Here is a 15,618-nt window from a genome sequence, read left to right on the forward strand (position 1 = left end):
ATAATATCATGTGCCAAAATTGCTGAGATCTACAGGAAGGACAAGTCTTCTGTCTGAAATTGTGAAGAAGGAAAGAGGAATTTGTGTTAGTTTTGCTGTCCCATCGCAATTACAAAAATTATGGCCACTGTGTGTGATAAGTGCCTAGTTAAAATGGAAAAGGCATTAAGTTTGTGAATAGAAGACGTGAACAGAAACAAGTTCCCATTGACAGCAATCAGGTTCCTAATCCCATGGTTCAGACGTCCAAGGTGGGCCTTGGAATGTGTCCCAGAGGGGACCACTGTTACAAATATTTTGCCTATCTCATGGAGTTCATGCATCATACTAGGCACTCTATCATAACATATTTGAATACTTTTTATATTATTTAGCGCTAAGCTAAAAGTGTTGTTTTAAAGTAAAATGGTAGCAAATATGTGTTTGCATGACCATGTCTTAAGTCAGGCTTAAGACATGCTCATTAATCAATGCCTATATATATCCCTTTTCAAGTCATGTTTTGTAAACATCAGGGGAATAGGATATATATAGGCATTGATTATAGAAATAAAGGTTTGGGGCCGGGCACGGTGGTAATCCCAGCACTTTGGGAGGCCAAGGCTGGGGTATCACCTGAGGTCAAGAGTTTGAGACCAACCTGGCCAACATGGTGAAACCCCATCTCTACTAAAAATACAAAAATTAGCCGGGCGTGGTGTCAAGCGCCTGTAATCCCAGCTACCAGGGAGGCTGAGGCAGGGGAATCACTTAAACCTGGGAGGTGGAGGTTGCAATGAGCCGAGATCATGCCATTGCACTCCAGCCTGGGGGACAGAGCAAGACTCTGTCTCAGAAAAAAAAAAAAAAAATACAGGTTTGTATCATTTATATAACCATTAGTATATACTCCATGAAGAGACCATCAACTAATTTGGACCTGTGAGTTTTTTAAAAAAGGAATGGGGTGGTCATGGTCTCCTTCAGTGATTGGGAGAATGGTGAACCAACTGTAATATTGCTGGACCAATTACACTTTTCTTCATAGATATGCTAATGCCTCTGTTGTAGTTAACATTTTCCCCATGCAATGTGACATAGATTTTTGGTCTCAAATAAGTAAACTAAGTTCCAGGACGATAAGTACGGCGAGAACAGAGAGAGTGACATTTAATATGATGAACAAACTACTTCAACATTCAGTTACTGATTATTTTTACCTTCTTTTTTTTTTTTTTTTTTTTGAGATGGAGTTTCACCCTGTTGCCAGGCATGATCTCGGCTCACTATAACCTCCGCCTCCTGGGTTCAAGCGATTCTCCTGCCTCAGCCTCCCGAGTAGCTGGGATTACAGGCACACGCCATCATGCCCAGCTAATTTTTGTATTTTTAGCGGAGACGGGGTTTCACCATTTTGGCCAGTATGGTCTCAATCTCCTGACCTCATGATCCTCCCCCCTCAGCTTCCCAAAGTGCTGGGATTACAGGTGTGAGCCACTGTACCTGGTCACCTCATTTGTTTTTTATTTTATTTTTTTTGTTTTGTTTTGTTTTTTTGGAGACGGAGTTTCGCTCTGTCACCAGGCTGGAGTGCGGTGGTGTGATGTCGGCTCACTGCAGTCTCATCTCCGCCTCCCGGGTTCAGGCGATTCTCCTGCCTCAGTCTCCTGAGTAGCTGGGATTACAGGCACATGCAGCCACACCCAGCTAATTTTTTTTGTATTTTTAGAAGAGACGGGGTTTCACCATGTTGGCCAGGATGGTCTTGATCTCCTGACCTCATAATCTCCCCACCTTTGCCTCCCAAAGTGCTGGGATTACAGGTGTGAGCAACCGCGCCCGGCCTCATTTTGTTTTTAGATATATGTTGATGACACTGTTTAAGTCATATAATTGTCTTCTGTGAAATTTTTATATAAACTATTCAAAGCTTCATACTCATCAAGAGTTTTCCTCTTTCCAAATATTTGCCGTCGCTTCTGAAATCACTTTTTTGTTAAAGATGTCTTAAAAGATAGAACCAATCCATTTAATGGTTTGTGCTCTATTTCATAACAGGTGAAATAGGAGAATGTTTCCTTAGAGTGATAAATTTCAGTTAAATAATGGTTGATTTAGTAATACAGTGTCCTTAATATATGTAAGCAACTTTTAAGTACTAGTCTTTGAGTAGAGACACTCCTTGCAATTAGGGAGTGTTTTATAGATCATGTTCTGAAATCGTATTTAGGAAAGTAATTACCATGAATTTAACAGTTACAGATTCTAGGGATTAGTATATACTTGTGAAAATTGACTGAAGACAATAACTTATGAAGATGTATGTATATTGTAGAAAGATTGCAGCATGTATTTTTCCCTTATTTAATATGAATTGCGAGGCCAGGTGTGCCTGTAATCCCAGCACGTTAGGAGGCTCAGGCAGCAGGATTGCTTGAGCTCAGGAGTTTGAGACCAGCCTGGGCAACATAGTAAGACCCTGTCTCTACAAAAATTTTTTAAAAATTAGCCCAGCAGGCTAATTTTTAGCAGGCACGCACCTACAGTCCCAGCTACTCAGGAGGCTGAGATGAGAGGATTGCTTAAGCTCAGAAGGTCGAGGCTGTAGGGAGCAGTGATTGTGCCACTGCACTCCAGCCTGGGCAAGGAGCAAGACCTTGCTTTAAAAAAAAATCATGAATTATGAATTGCTGTCTTTTTTTTTTTTTTTTTTAATGTAGGGCTTAGCTGAAAACAAAAGTACTTTAGGACCTGAGGAAGTTCGTAAATCTGCTCTAACACTGGTTATGGGTGCTCTGGACAACCCAAACCCCATCTTACGTTGTGCGGCGGGGGAAGCTCTTGGAAGAATGGCTCAGGTGGTTGGAGAAGCAACTTTTATTGCTAGAATGGCCCAATATAGCTTTGACAAGTAAGTGGGTTTCTTTACTAACAAGTTTCATATGTAGGCAAAGATGTCTTTTAAATAATAATTAACTGGAGTGCATGTTTTCCACATGGTATATAGCATGTGATAATATTTTGTGGGTTTTTTTGGTAATGATCTCAATTTTTAATTTAGCAGTTGATTCAACTCTAGAATCTGGGAAAGTTGTAATATGTTAGATACTTTCTGCGTGGAGAGGCCTTCTAATCCCAGCTCTTGAATGTAACTTAATGGAATCAAGAAAAATGTTAATAAGGACTTCTCTCAGTTACGTGTATTCACTGAAGAAGTGCTCTGAAGTCATTGTCTCTTCTCCCTGCCTTTCCTTGTCCCTCTTTATTCTTTCTGTTAATTATCTACTTTTTGGGATAAGCCATTCTTTTTCTAACTGCCACCAAGTTTTCCTCTTAAATTATGACTGAAACAGAATAGTTAAGCATCAGGTTTTAAGGATTTACTTACATGTTTATAAAGAGTGATCTGAGACCCAAATAAGTATCATTAAGATGATGAGTTGCAGTTATTAGTGACTGTCGAGTTGTTAAGTACATAAGTAGAGAAATTAAAAATCAAGGATTGTTGAGAATTGACACTGTGTTATGTAAATTATATCATTCTTAGCTATCATGTATATATTGAGTATTAAATATACCAAACTACATCATGATCACTAATAAAAGAGAAAGAGTATGAAGCAGTGGCTATGAAGTAGTAGTTCTGAAGTATTTGCTGAATTACTGCATATCTGTAAATAGCTTTCCTTGTCTTGACTTGTGAATGGCAATTTGATTGGTTATTCGATAATGCCCTAATGCACTAAGGATAATATGAGCAGGCAGAAGACAGTTAAAATATAACCAGACATTTAATCTTCTGCAGAATGATTGCTGCTATTTTCTAGCAATAGATTAGTTTGCCTCTTTCCAAATATTTTCCATTGATTATGAAATAGCTTTTTATTAAAGATTTATTAAAAGATAGAAACAATCTTAGTTATCCATTTAATTTTTTGTGCTCTGTTCATAACAGGTGAAGTAGGAGTATGTTTCTTTAGAAAGCTCTTGAAGGGTATCTTTTTTTTAATTACAAGGAGTTTTAGTTTATATGTCCTTGGCCTGGCGCATTGTCTTCTGCCTGTAATCCCAGCACCTCGGGAAACTGAGGTGGGTGGATCACTTGAGCCCAAGAATTCTGGATCAGCCTGGGCAACATGGTGAAACCCTGTCTCCACAAAACATACAGAAATTAGCTGGGCATAGTTGCCTGTACCTGTAGTCCCATCTGCTTGGGAGGCTGAGATGGGAGGATCGCTTGAGCCTGGGAGGTGGAGGTTGCAGTGAGCCAAGATCATGCCATTACTCTCCAGCCTGGGTAACAGAGCAAGACTCTGTCTCAGGAAAAAAAAAAAAAAAAAAGTATGTGTCCTCAATATCTGTAGGATACAGATTTATTTTATACAGATTTATTTTATACAGATTTTATTTTATTTTATACAGATTTATTACAGATTTAGGATACGTATTTATTTTGTACTTTGAAACACAAGGGCATTTCATTTATTTATACCTGCCCAATTTAGTGGTTTACAAGTATTATCAGTGCTTGCCTTCATTATCTTTTTCAAATTCTTAATTATGATCTAAAATCATTATTACGAAGATTTTGTTACCCATTTTTTCACATTTTATTTAAAACTGGGATTTTTCTTAAATTCTGTATGAAATGTTATATTTGGCAGCATTTTAATTCTTTTATACTGCTATGTAAAGTAATGGTACATTTTTTAAAACTATGGTGTCTTAGATTTGGCAGAATCTGGCTGTATTTTGGAAAAACTTTGTCTTTCACAGCCTCATTATATTAGACTGTTTTCATCAACATCATCTCTTGCTGATATAATATCTGACTGTGAAATGCTAAAATCACCTATCACTACAGGTCCGTCATCGATATTTGCACATTGAAATCTTATGCTAACTTAGCATTAACACAGAAATTCACAGAAATTAAAACAGGAATCATTCTGTAAATCATCCTAAGGAAGTCAATAGGGAGTACCTTTCAATTGCTTAAGACCCAGTTCGGATAAAAATAAAAATCTTTGATAGTTGAATTTATTTCCATTCAATTGAAAGTCACTTTGAGACCTCTGAGAAATGTATGTTCTTATATCTCAGATTATTTCCTGTGAATAGATGATTATCACTGTGAACATTGATTCTACTTTGTAGTTCACTAAACTGTTACTTTTTGAGAAATAATAACACAAAGGTAACTTTCTAATCTGTATAATGTTTTAGAATTCACGGATTGCATTTATTCTTAACTTCTTTATTCCTCAAAACAACTGCTCTTTAGTAATAATAATAATTTCAATTAGATAAAGAAATGGAGGCTTAGAGAGGTAAAGATTACTTACCCAAGGATAGATATAATATGTTAGAAATACTGTTATGGATAGACCTAGTTTACTTCATTCATTGCTACATATCTTTTTTTCTTTTTTCTTTTTTTTTTTTGAGATGGGATCCTGCTGTATTGCCCAGGTGGGTCTCAAACTCCTTGGCTAAAGCAGCCCTCTCACCTCAGCCTGTTGAGTAGTTGGGATTTCAGGAGGGACACACCACACCCAGCTTCATTTTTTTTTTTTTTTTTTTTTTTTTTTGAGATGGAGTCTGGTTCTGTCACAGGTGCGATCTTGGCTCACTACAACCTCCACCTCCCAGGTTCAAGTTATTCTCCTTCCTTTGCCTCCCGTGTAGCTGGGATTACAGGTACACGCCACCATGCCCAGCTAATTTTTGTGTTTTTAGTAGAGACAGCATTTCACCATGTTGACCAGGCTAGTCTCGAACTCCTGACCTTAGGTGATCCAACCGCCTTGGCCTCCCAAAGTGCTGGGATTACAACCATGAGCCACTGCACCCAGCCTGCCACATTTCTTAACATCTGTCTGTGACAGCACTTAGAATTTTCTATTGTTTACAATAGGCAAACTGGCCAACTAGAGTCTTGGGGATCATTATTCATCTCTCGATGTTTTTTTTTTTTTTTTTTTGAGACTGAGTCGTACTCTATCGTGCAGGCTGGAGTGCAATGGCGCAATCTCAGCTCACTGCAACCCTCCGCCTCCTGGGTTCAAGTGATTCTTGTGCCTCAGCTTCCCGAGTAGCTGGGATTATAGGCGACTGCCACCACACCCAGCTAATTTTTGTATTTTTAGTAGAGATGGAGTTTCACCATGTTGGCCTGGCTGGTCTCGAACTCCTGACTTCAAATGATCCACCCACCTTCGCCTCCCAAAATGCTGCGATTACAGGCATGAGCCACTGCACCTGGCCCATCTCGACTTTTATGAGGTTGTCAGAAGTCTGGTTGTGGATAGCTTATTGAGAGTTTTAATAAAGTTTCGAAAATACAACCAAAATTGCTTTTTAGGCTGCTTTGTTAATTTAGGTGCTTTATTCTTAGTAGTATTTTGTTCTGTTTTCTAATAGTAGTTGACTGTACTGGTGCTTGATTATGAGTCATAGTATTTTATGGCTTAAAGTATTCCTTCATAGCTCCTTTTATTTGATCCTTTCCATTGTTTAAAATGAGGTTTACATGTTAGCTTCATTTCAGATCTCTACATTACTAGTTAAATATGAACAAAATGATGAAATCTATTCTTTCAGATACACATTAAAAGAATATACAGGACTTTCACTGCCATTAATGGTGGAGTAACAGGGACTATATTTACCCTTGTGTCTTAAACTGCTAGAAAAACAAATAAATAAAACAACAGTTTTGAGACATTGGACAACAGCCAGCATAGGACAGTGATTCCTAGGGATGGGAAAGAAACAAAGGGAACACTAACATTGCTCCAGATTACTGCTTGAAGAAAGTTTCCAGGCTTAAGTACAGAAATAGGAAACCCAAACTTGAGGAGAGAGCATCTGCAATTTGGAGAGGCAAGGTAGCTAGAACGTGTAAGGTGGAATAACAGAGAGGAGAGAGCTGCACAGGGAGACAGCTGTGAACAGAAGGGTCGTCTAAAGTCTTTGGCTGAATACTGATATGTGCAAGAATACAAGGAAACTACCCAAGACCAGGGAAAAAACCATCAAAAGGGAATAGGTGAAACAATGTTCAGAACTCACAGGGCTGAGAATATTTCGTGTTCCCACTATTCAGAATACAGAGACCTCCTGAGGTGAAGCCCTCAGAACGATATTGCTTCAGTAATGGGAGCAATGTCCCTGACCCACCCTAAAAAAGCTTAAAAGCAAACCTTGAAAAAATGAAACTGATTCTTAGTAGTAGCTTAACTATATCCCAGAACAAAACTCAGCAGTATTTAAAGGACTACAATAAATGAAGCAACTCAGCATTGTAAAATTCACAATATCCTGTATCCAATCAAAAATTACCAGACACATAAAGAAGCAGAAAGAAAAGACCTCTTACTTGGAGAAAACATCAATCGATAGAAACAGGCCCAGAAATGGAAAAAAAAAATGAAATTAGCAAAAAAGAATATTAAAAGAGCTATTATAAATAGGCTTTACATTTTCAGGGAAGTACAGGAAAACCTAAGCATGATATGAGAAAAAGAATTTGTAAAAACAGCCCAAAGGAAACTTCTAGAAGTGTAAAATGTGTGTGTGAAATGAAAAAATACACTGGATAGGATTTACAGAGGATTAGACAATGATGTAGGAAACAACAGGTCAGTCAGCTGTATTTGTGTATTGACATCTTACACCAGCTTAGAATTAAGACTGAAATTCACAGAAATTGAGAAAAGAATTATTCCAGTGATGTTGAAGACATAGAAACTATCAAAAATGTGGCATAGAGAGAAAAAAGACTGGAATTAAAAATGAACAGAGTCTCAGTGACTTCTGGGACCAATATCAAGCTGTGTAACATGCATATAATTGAAATCTCAGCAAAGGGTAGGTCAGGAACTCTCAGACATTGCCAGTAGAAATGCAGAATGACACTTTGGAAGATCGTTTGATGGTTTCTTATAAACGTAAATATACACTTCTGTTTCACCTTGCTGTTCTACTTCTAGATATTTACCTAAGAGAAATGAAAATGTGCATGCATAGAAACACTTGTACTCAAACTTTTATAGTAGCTTTATTTATGAGAGCCAGAAACTGGGAAGTATCCACAATTATTGATGGTTGAATAAATAAATAGTGATGTATTCATAAATGGAATATTGCTCAGCTATATAAAAAGAGCAAACTACTCATACAATAAATTGGATGAATCTTAAAAGCATTATTCTATGTGAAAGAATCCAGACCCCAAAGACTAGGTACTGTCTGATTTCATTTGTATGAAACTGTATAAAAAGTAAAACTATAGTGATAGAAGACAGATCAATGGTTGCCAGGATGTTGGGGGAAGAAATATGACAACAAAGGGACCTAAGGCAACTTTTTGTGGTGATGAAAATGTCCTATATCTTGTGTTGTCAGTATGGCAGCCACTACCCACATACGACTATTGAGCAATTGAAATGCATTTTGCCCAAATTGATACACGCTATGAGTATGTAATACATACTGGATTTTGAAGACTTAGTTCAAAAAAAGACTTAGTTCAAATGATTTGGTATATTGATTACATCTTGATATTTTAATATTTTGGATATATTGAATTAAATAAAATTTATTGAGATTGATTTCAGGAGGATCACTTGAGGCCAGGCATTTGAGACCAGCCTGAACACTAAAACCTTCAATTCTATTAAAAAAAATTAATAATTTCACCTGTTTCCTTTTTGTCTTCTGGAGTGTGGCGACTAGAATATTTTGAATTACGTATGTGGCTTCTATTAGGGACTTCAAAAAGTTCTTGGAATAATAGAATGAAAAGATACAAGTAAAAAAGATAAACTTTTTTCTTGACATAAGCTCCATCAGGTTCAAGACACTTTTGTAAGTGATGATACCAGCCATTTAGTTCATCCCTAAATAACTGAGAATCCTGGGAATTTAACCACGTCAATGAAGTCTTTTTTGCATTATTAGGTGAAGAAAAATGAGCACGCTTTGAATATTGTTTTTAAGATTAGGAAACAAACAAAAAGTCGTAAGAAGCCAAATCAGGACCGTAAAGTGGTTGTCTAATGACTTTCCACTGAAACTCTTACAGAATTGCCCTTTGAGAAGAACTCTCTAGTGAAGCTTTCCCGGTCGTTTTTCCGCTAAAGCTTTGGCTACCTTTCTCAAAACACTTTTATAATGAGCAGTTGCTATTGTTCTTTGGCCCTCTAGAAAATCAAGCAGCAAAATGTATTAAGCATTCCAAAAAACTGTTGCCATGACCTTTGCTCTTAACTAGTCCACTTTTGCTTTGACCGAACCACTTTTACCTCTTGGTGTCTATTGATTTGATTGTGCTTTGTGTCAGGTTCTTACTGTTACAGCCATGTTCCATCTCCTGTCACAGTTCTTTAAAGCAATGCTTCAGGATCTTGATCTCACTTGTTTAAAATTACCATTGAAAGCTCTGCCTTGTCTGCAGCTGATTTGGGTAGAACAGTTTTGACACACATCAAGTGGAAAGTTTGCTCAACTCTAACTTTTCAGTCAGAATTATGTTAGCTGAACCAGTTGAGATATGTATGTTGTTGGCTGTTATTTCTGCTGTTAATCATCAATACGCTTCAGTTAGGGCACAGATAAGATGCATGATGCATTATTTTCTCTCAAATTGATGGGTGTGGTCTTCAGCTGTTGGGCTTCATCTTCAACATTATCTCATCCCTTCTCTTCTTTTTTTTTTTTTTCTTCTTCTTGAGACAGTCTTACTCAGGCTGGAGTGCAGTGGCGTGATCACGACTCACTACAACCTCTGCTTCCTTGGTTCAAGTGATTCTCCTGCCTCAGCCTCTGAAGTAGCTGAGATTACAGGCACGTGCCACCATACTCAGCTGATTTTTGTATTTTTAGTAGAGACAGGGTATCACCATGTTGGCCAGGCTGGTCATGAACTCCTGGCCTCGAGTGATCCACCCGCCTTGGCCTCCCAAAGTTCTGGGAGTACAGGTGTGAGCCACTGTGCCCAGCCTGCCTCATCTCTTCTTAAAACGAGCTATTCATTTTCATTTGCTGATATCTTTGAGAGCATTGTCCCCACAAACTTTACCCCAAAATATTGAAATCCATGTATAGTTCTTGCATTAATGCGTAGTTTCCATGAACTTTTTGAAGACCCCTCATATTCATCTTGGACATCCCTGTTCTAATGATTATGCCGTGGTTACATACTGTATACTTATATCAAAACTCATTAAATTGTATATTTTTATATACATTTAAAATGTAATTGTATACCTGAAGTTGGTGCATATTGTATATGAGTCTCAAAGCTTGTTTTTTAAGGTAATGTTCATCTCCTTTTATGTATTTGAATTCATGTAAAATATATTTCACAAAGAAAAAAGATTGACCTTTTTAAAAGAGGTTCAAATCATAATTATAGGGTATTTCTTAAGTGTAAAATATTTTATGTAATACTGTGAATACAAATACCTTTTTACTATTTTTAAAACCAGACATAAAAGTCATTATTTTATTTTTTAAAAATATAAAAATGTTTCAAGTAAGTCTTGACTTTTCAAGGAATAATTAATACTAAAAATGAGTTGTCAGATTTTCTCTAAAATTAAAATAGGCTTTATTTGGTCAAATATATGTTTTTAACCAATTATTATTATTATTATTATTATTATTATTATTATTATTATTGAGACAGGGTCTTGCTCTGTCACCCAGGCTGGAGTGCAGTGGCATGATCACAGCTCACTGCAGCCTCAACCTCTCAGGCTCAAGCAGTCCTCTCACTTCAGCCTCCCTGGGCCTACAGGCATGCACTGCCATGCCCGATTAAGTTTTTAATTTTTTTTTAGAAATGGGATTTTGCCATGTTAGCCCGACTGGTCTCCAACTCCTGGGCTCAAGTGATCCACCGGCCTCAGCCTCTCAAAGTGCTGGGATTACAGGCATGAGCCATCACACCCAGCCGCAGTTATTTTAAATTGAAGTTCTAACTCCTGTTAGGGAGTAGAGAGAGAAAGAAGTAATTGATTGTAATCTTTTCTTATTTCCCCAATAATTCCCTGTTTCTGTGTGACTTATAAGGTTGTTGTTTTTATAGGGAAACAGCAAAATCAGTTCTTGAAGCATAATCTTTTTTTCAGGTTGAAATCAGCTCGAGATGTTGTATCTAGGACTGGTCATTCGTTGGCTCTTGGTTGTTTGCATCGTTATGTTGGTGGAATAGGCTCAGGACAACATCTGAAGACCAGTGTCAGCATTTTATTGGCTCTAGCACAAGATGGGACATCCCCTGAAGTCCAGGTATAATATTATTGATTTTTTTATTATAAAAGTTTGGAAAATTTTTGGAAAATTATTTGCTCTGTAAAATAAAAATGACTGTGGTAAGTTGTTAGGACAAATGTATTAGGGTTTGTTTTTGTAATAGTGCATAGCAAGATTTTGTTTATCAGCCTAGTCTTAAAGTCTGTCTTATTCTGAGAATTTCACCCATTCATGTACATTCCTTCAAACATATTTTCTTTTTATTGTTTATTATTCTGTGTACTTGTTTCCTCTTTTTTTTGAATTTCCTTAGATTTGTTAGATTGATCAAGTTATTTTTTCAAATAACTTTCCTTCTCTCTCTTCCTGTAATACTCCAACCTAGGTCCTAGGTCATTGGCTGAATCTTCATGTGGACCCTTTGAATATTTTGTTTTTGTTGTTTCTTTTTAGACATTATTATACATAAGTAAATATAACTACAGTGAAGATGGAGAGTGTGTGTGAAAATATCCTACAATCTTCATTTGCTACTTCACATTGATATGCCTCAGAATATTAAGAGTATACCCATGTCACAATTCAGTATACTTAATTCAGTACATTCGAATTCTTCCTTACAACTAAAATGAAATTGTATTTTATTCTAGACTTGGTCTCTTCATTCACTTGCTTTGATAGTGGATTCTAGCGGTCCGATGTATCGTGGCTATGTGGAACCAACATTATCTCTAGTTCTTACCTTGCTGTTGACAGTTCCGCCTTCACATACGGAAGTTCATCAGTGTTTGGGTCGATGCTTAGGTGCTATAATAACTACTGTTGGCCCTGAACTACAAGGTAAGTAAATCATCTGAAATTAAGGAACCTAGACAGATAATCACTATCTTTAAATTTCCTGACTATCACCATCACATTGCTTGAAGAAATTTTGTGATAACAATTACTATGTACTGAATACTTGGATTTACTGAAAGCCTGGCACTCAGCTTTTCACATGTGGCATTTTGTTTAATCCCTATGAGAAACCTATGACATGATAATGTTTGTTGGAGTTTTGAGCAGAGAAAACATTTTAAATGAAATTTTACTTGGAGTCCCATGAAAACAAAGTTAAAAATGGAGTTCCTTTGGCCTAGAGTGCTATCCACTTGTCTTCATGGACTTTTGCTTCACTTTTTTTGAACTCTGAGGATTAGGAACATAGCTTGAAAAGTCACTGTCGTAAGGTAAATATTATCTAAATTTTGTTTTCTTTATGTTAGAGGAAAAATATATTAGCTAATTTTCTATGAGGAAGTAAACTGGGAGAAGATAAGTAACTTGCCTAGAGTTAGTCAACTTATGAGTGGCACATTTATGATCCTAAAGCCTATGTTTGTACCACTTAATTCCACTGAACTAATTCTACTAATGGTTAAACTCCCAAGTCAGCAAATTATTGTAAAGATATCATGAATACATAAACCTCTTTCAGAGTTTTCCTTTTTCTCCTTTGTCATTTATTATGTTTTCAGAGGGTTGAGCTTTTAACATACATTATTTAATTCTGTTAACAACCCAGAGACTGATATTATCTCTATTTTATAGATGAAATATTTAAGCTGATAGAGGTTAAGAACTTTTGTTGTGGTTTTTTTTTTTTTTTTTTTTCTGAGACGGAGTCTCACTCTGTAGCCCAGGCTGGAGTGCAGTGGCCCAGTCTCAACTCACTGCAAGCTCCGCCTCCCGGGTTTATGCCATTCTCCTGCCTCAGCCTCCCTCCCAAGTAGCTGGGACTACAGGCTCCCGCCACCATGCCTGGCTAATTTTTTGTATTTTTAGTAGACACCAGGTTTCACCGTGTTAGCCAGGATGGTCTTGATCTCCTGACCTCGTGATCCTCCCGCCTTGGCCTCCCAAAGTGCTGGGATTACAAGCGTGAGCCACCGCGCCCAGCCGAGAGGTTAAGAACTTTTACAAGGTTTTGGAAACTAGTGAGTGGTTGGAGTAAGAAGTGAAGCCCAGATCAATCAATTTCCGATGCTTGCATTCTTTTTTTTTTTTTGAATCTGTTGCCCAGGCTGGAGTGCAGTGGTGTGGTCTCAGCTCACTGCAACCTCCGCTTCCTGAGTTCAAGCAATTCTCCATGTTGGCCAGGCTGGTCTCGAACTCCTGACTTCATGATCTACCTGCCTCAGCCTCCCAAAGTGTTGGGATTACAGGCCTGAGCCACCATGCCCAGCCTTTTTTTTTTTTCTTTGTTTTGTTTTAAGAGATGGGGTCTCGCTATGTTGCCCAGGCTGTTCTCAAACTCCTGGCATCAAGCAATCCTCCCACTCCCATCTCAGCCTTGCAAAGTGCTGGGATTACAGGCACGAGCCTCCCCGCCCAGCCCGTTGCCTGCATTCTTAATCCCTATGCTATGTTGCCTCCATTTTGACAGGTATTTTTAAAAAGAGAGGAAAAAGAAAAAGACATAGAAAATGCTAGAAATTGAAAAATATGTGATTTTTTTGTTTGTTTTTCTTTTCAGCGAGACAGAGTCTTGCCCTGTCTCCCAGGCTAGAGTGCAGTGGCATGATCTCGGCTCACTGAGACCTCCGCCTCCTGGGTTCAAGCAATTCTCCTGCCTCAGCTAACTTTTGTATTTCCAGTAGAGATGGGGGTTTCACTATATTGGCCAGGCCGGTCTCGAACTCCTGACCTCAGGTGATTTGCCGCCTTGGCCTCCCAAAATGGTGGTATTACAGGGAAAAATAGGTGATTTAAGTAAGCCTCTTTCTAAGACCCATTGTCCTCCTTGGGAAAGTGAGGATAGTTCTTCCTGTGAATATCACAGGGACATGAAGAGGATAAATATGTGCCTTTTATTAAGCATAGGTGTTTATCAAGTATTTTCTAAAGTGATAATGATAAGGCAATGCATATAAACTAGAATGTAGCTCTTATATGATTTTTATGATTTTCTTGTTTACATATAAAGATATACATATAGGCCAGGTACGGTGGCTCATGCCTGTAATCCCAGCACTTTGGGAGGCCGAGGCGGGTGGATCATTTCAGGTCAGAAGTTCAAGACTAGCCTGGCCAACATGGTGAAATCCCATCTGTACTAAAAGTATAAAAATCAGCTGGGTGTGGTGGCACGTGCTTGTAAACCCAGCTACTCCAGAGACTGAGGCAGGAGAATTGCTTGAACCTGGGAGGCGGAGGTTGCAATAAGCCAAAATCACGCCACTGCACTCCAGCCTGGGCGACAGAGCGAGACTCCGTCTCAAAAACAACAGCAACCAAAAAAAAACTGAATAATAATTGGGTGGAATGGTTATTGAGAAGATAATTGTTTACTAGGAATATTTTTGGTGGTACTAATAAAATAATTGTATTTTATATTTTCTTTCAATTTGCACTAGGAAATGGAGCAACAATTTCTACAATTCGTTCCTCTTGTTTGGTGGGTTGTGCAATAACACAGGACCATTCAGATTCTCTTGTTCAGGCAGCTGCCATATCTTGCCTTCAGCAGCTTCACATGTTTGCACCACGACATGTCAATCTATCTAGTCTTGTTCCTAGCCTTTGTGTAAGTATAGAGCTATTTCATTCATTGATTTTTAAGTTGTATTTTATTTTACATTTAAAATATTTCTATGGGTACATAGTAGGTATATATATTTATGGGATACTTGAGGTATTTTGATACAAGCCTGCAGTGTATAATAATCACATCAGAGTGAATGTGGTATTCCTCACCTCAAGCATTTATCATTTATTTGTGTTACAAATAATCCATAGTTATTTTAAACTGTACAATTAAAATTATAGTCACCCTCTTATGATATCAAATACTAGATCTTTGTTTTTTTGAGCTTTAGTTGTCAGAAGGCCATCATTTGACTATATTTTAAACAACTGAGGTTGTTAAATTAAGAGCATCTTCAGAAGTAAGATGTTAATATATATTCATTAGGGCCGGGGACGGTGGCTCATGCCTGTAATCCCAGCACTTTGGGAGGCCGAGGTGGGTGGATCACGAGACCAGGAGTTCGAGACCAGCCTGGCCAACATGGTGAAACCCCATCTCTACCAAAAATGCAAAAATTAGTCAGGCGTGGTGACAGGTGCCTGTAATCCCAGCTACTCGGGAGGCTGAGGCAGGAGAATTGCTTGAAACCAGAAGGCAGAGGTTGCAGTGAGCTGAGATCATGCCACTGCACTCCAGCCTGGGCAACAAGAGTGAAAATCTGTCTCAAAAATATATATGTATATGTGTGTGTGTGTGTGTATGTATGTGTATATATGTGTATGTATATACATACATATACATTCATTAGACAAGAAAGATGAAAGAATTACAGCTTTTTTAAGAGAACTTGCCTAACATTGTTACGGTTT

At 37.8% G+C, this 15,618-nt stretch overlaps 2 protein-coding genes across 6 annotated transcripts in view; one reads left to right on the plus strand and one right to left on the minus strand.

Annotated features, from left to right (window-relative positions):
* The window catches only part of GPATCH11 (G-patch domain containing 11), a 121,057-nt gene that overhangs the window by 47,390 nt on the left and 58,049 nt on the right, over positions 1–15,618 (minus strand). The window lies entirely within an intron of this gene.
* The window catches only part of HEATR5B (HEAT repeat containing 5B), a 102,921-nt gene that overhangs the window by 32,768 nt on the left and 54,535 nt on the right, over positions 1–15,618 (plus strand). For all 5 annotated transcript variants that reach the window (XM_050753289.1, XM_050753291.1, XM_050753292.1 and 2 more), the window contains 4 exons: positions 2,700–2,890; positions 11,118–11,277; positions 11,892–12,081; positions 14,637–14,806. In XM_050753289.1, coding sequence (XP_050609246.1) covers positions 2,700–2,890; positions 11,118–11,277; positions 11,892–12,081; positions 14,637–14,806 — 711 coding nt within the window. The remainder of the gene's footprint in view (positions 1–2,699; positions 2,891–11,117; positions 11,278–11,891; positions 12,082–14,636; positions 14,807–15,618) is intronic.

The sequence above is a fragment of the Macaca thibetana genome, chromosome 13 (genome assembly GCF_024542745.1).
Source record: "Macaca thibetana thibetana isolate TM-01 chromosome 13, ASM2454274v1, whole genome shotgun sequence".
Classification (NCBI taxonomy): Eukaryota; Metazoa; Chordata; class Mammalia; order Primates; family Cercopithecidae; genus Macaca; species Macaca thibetana.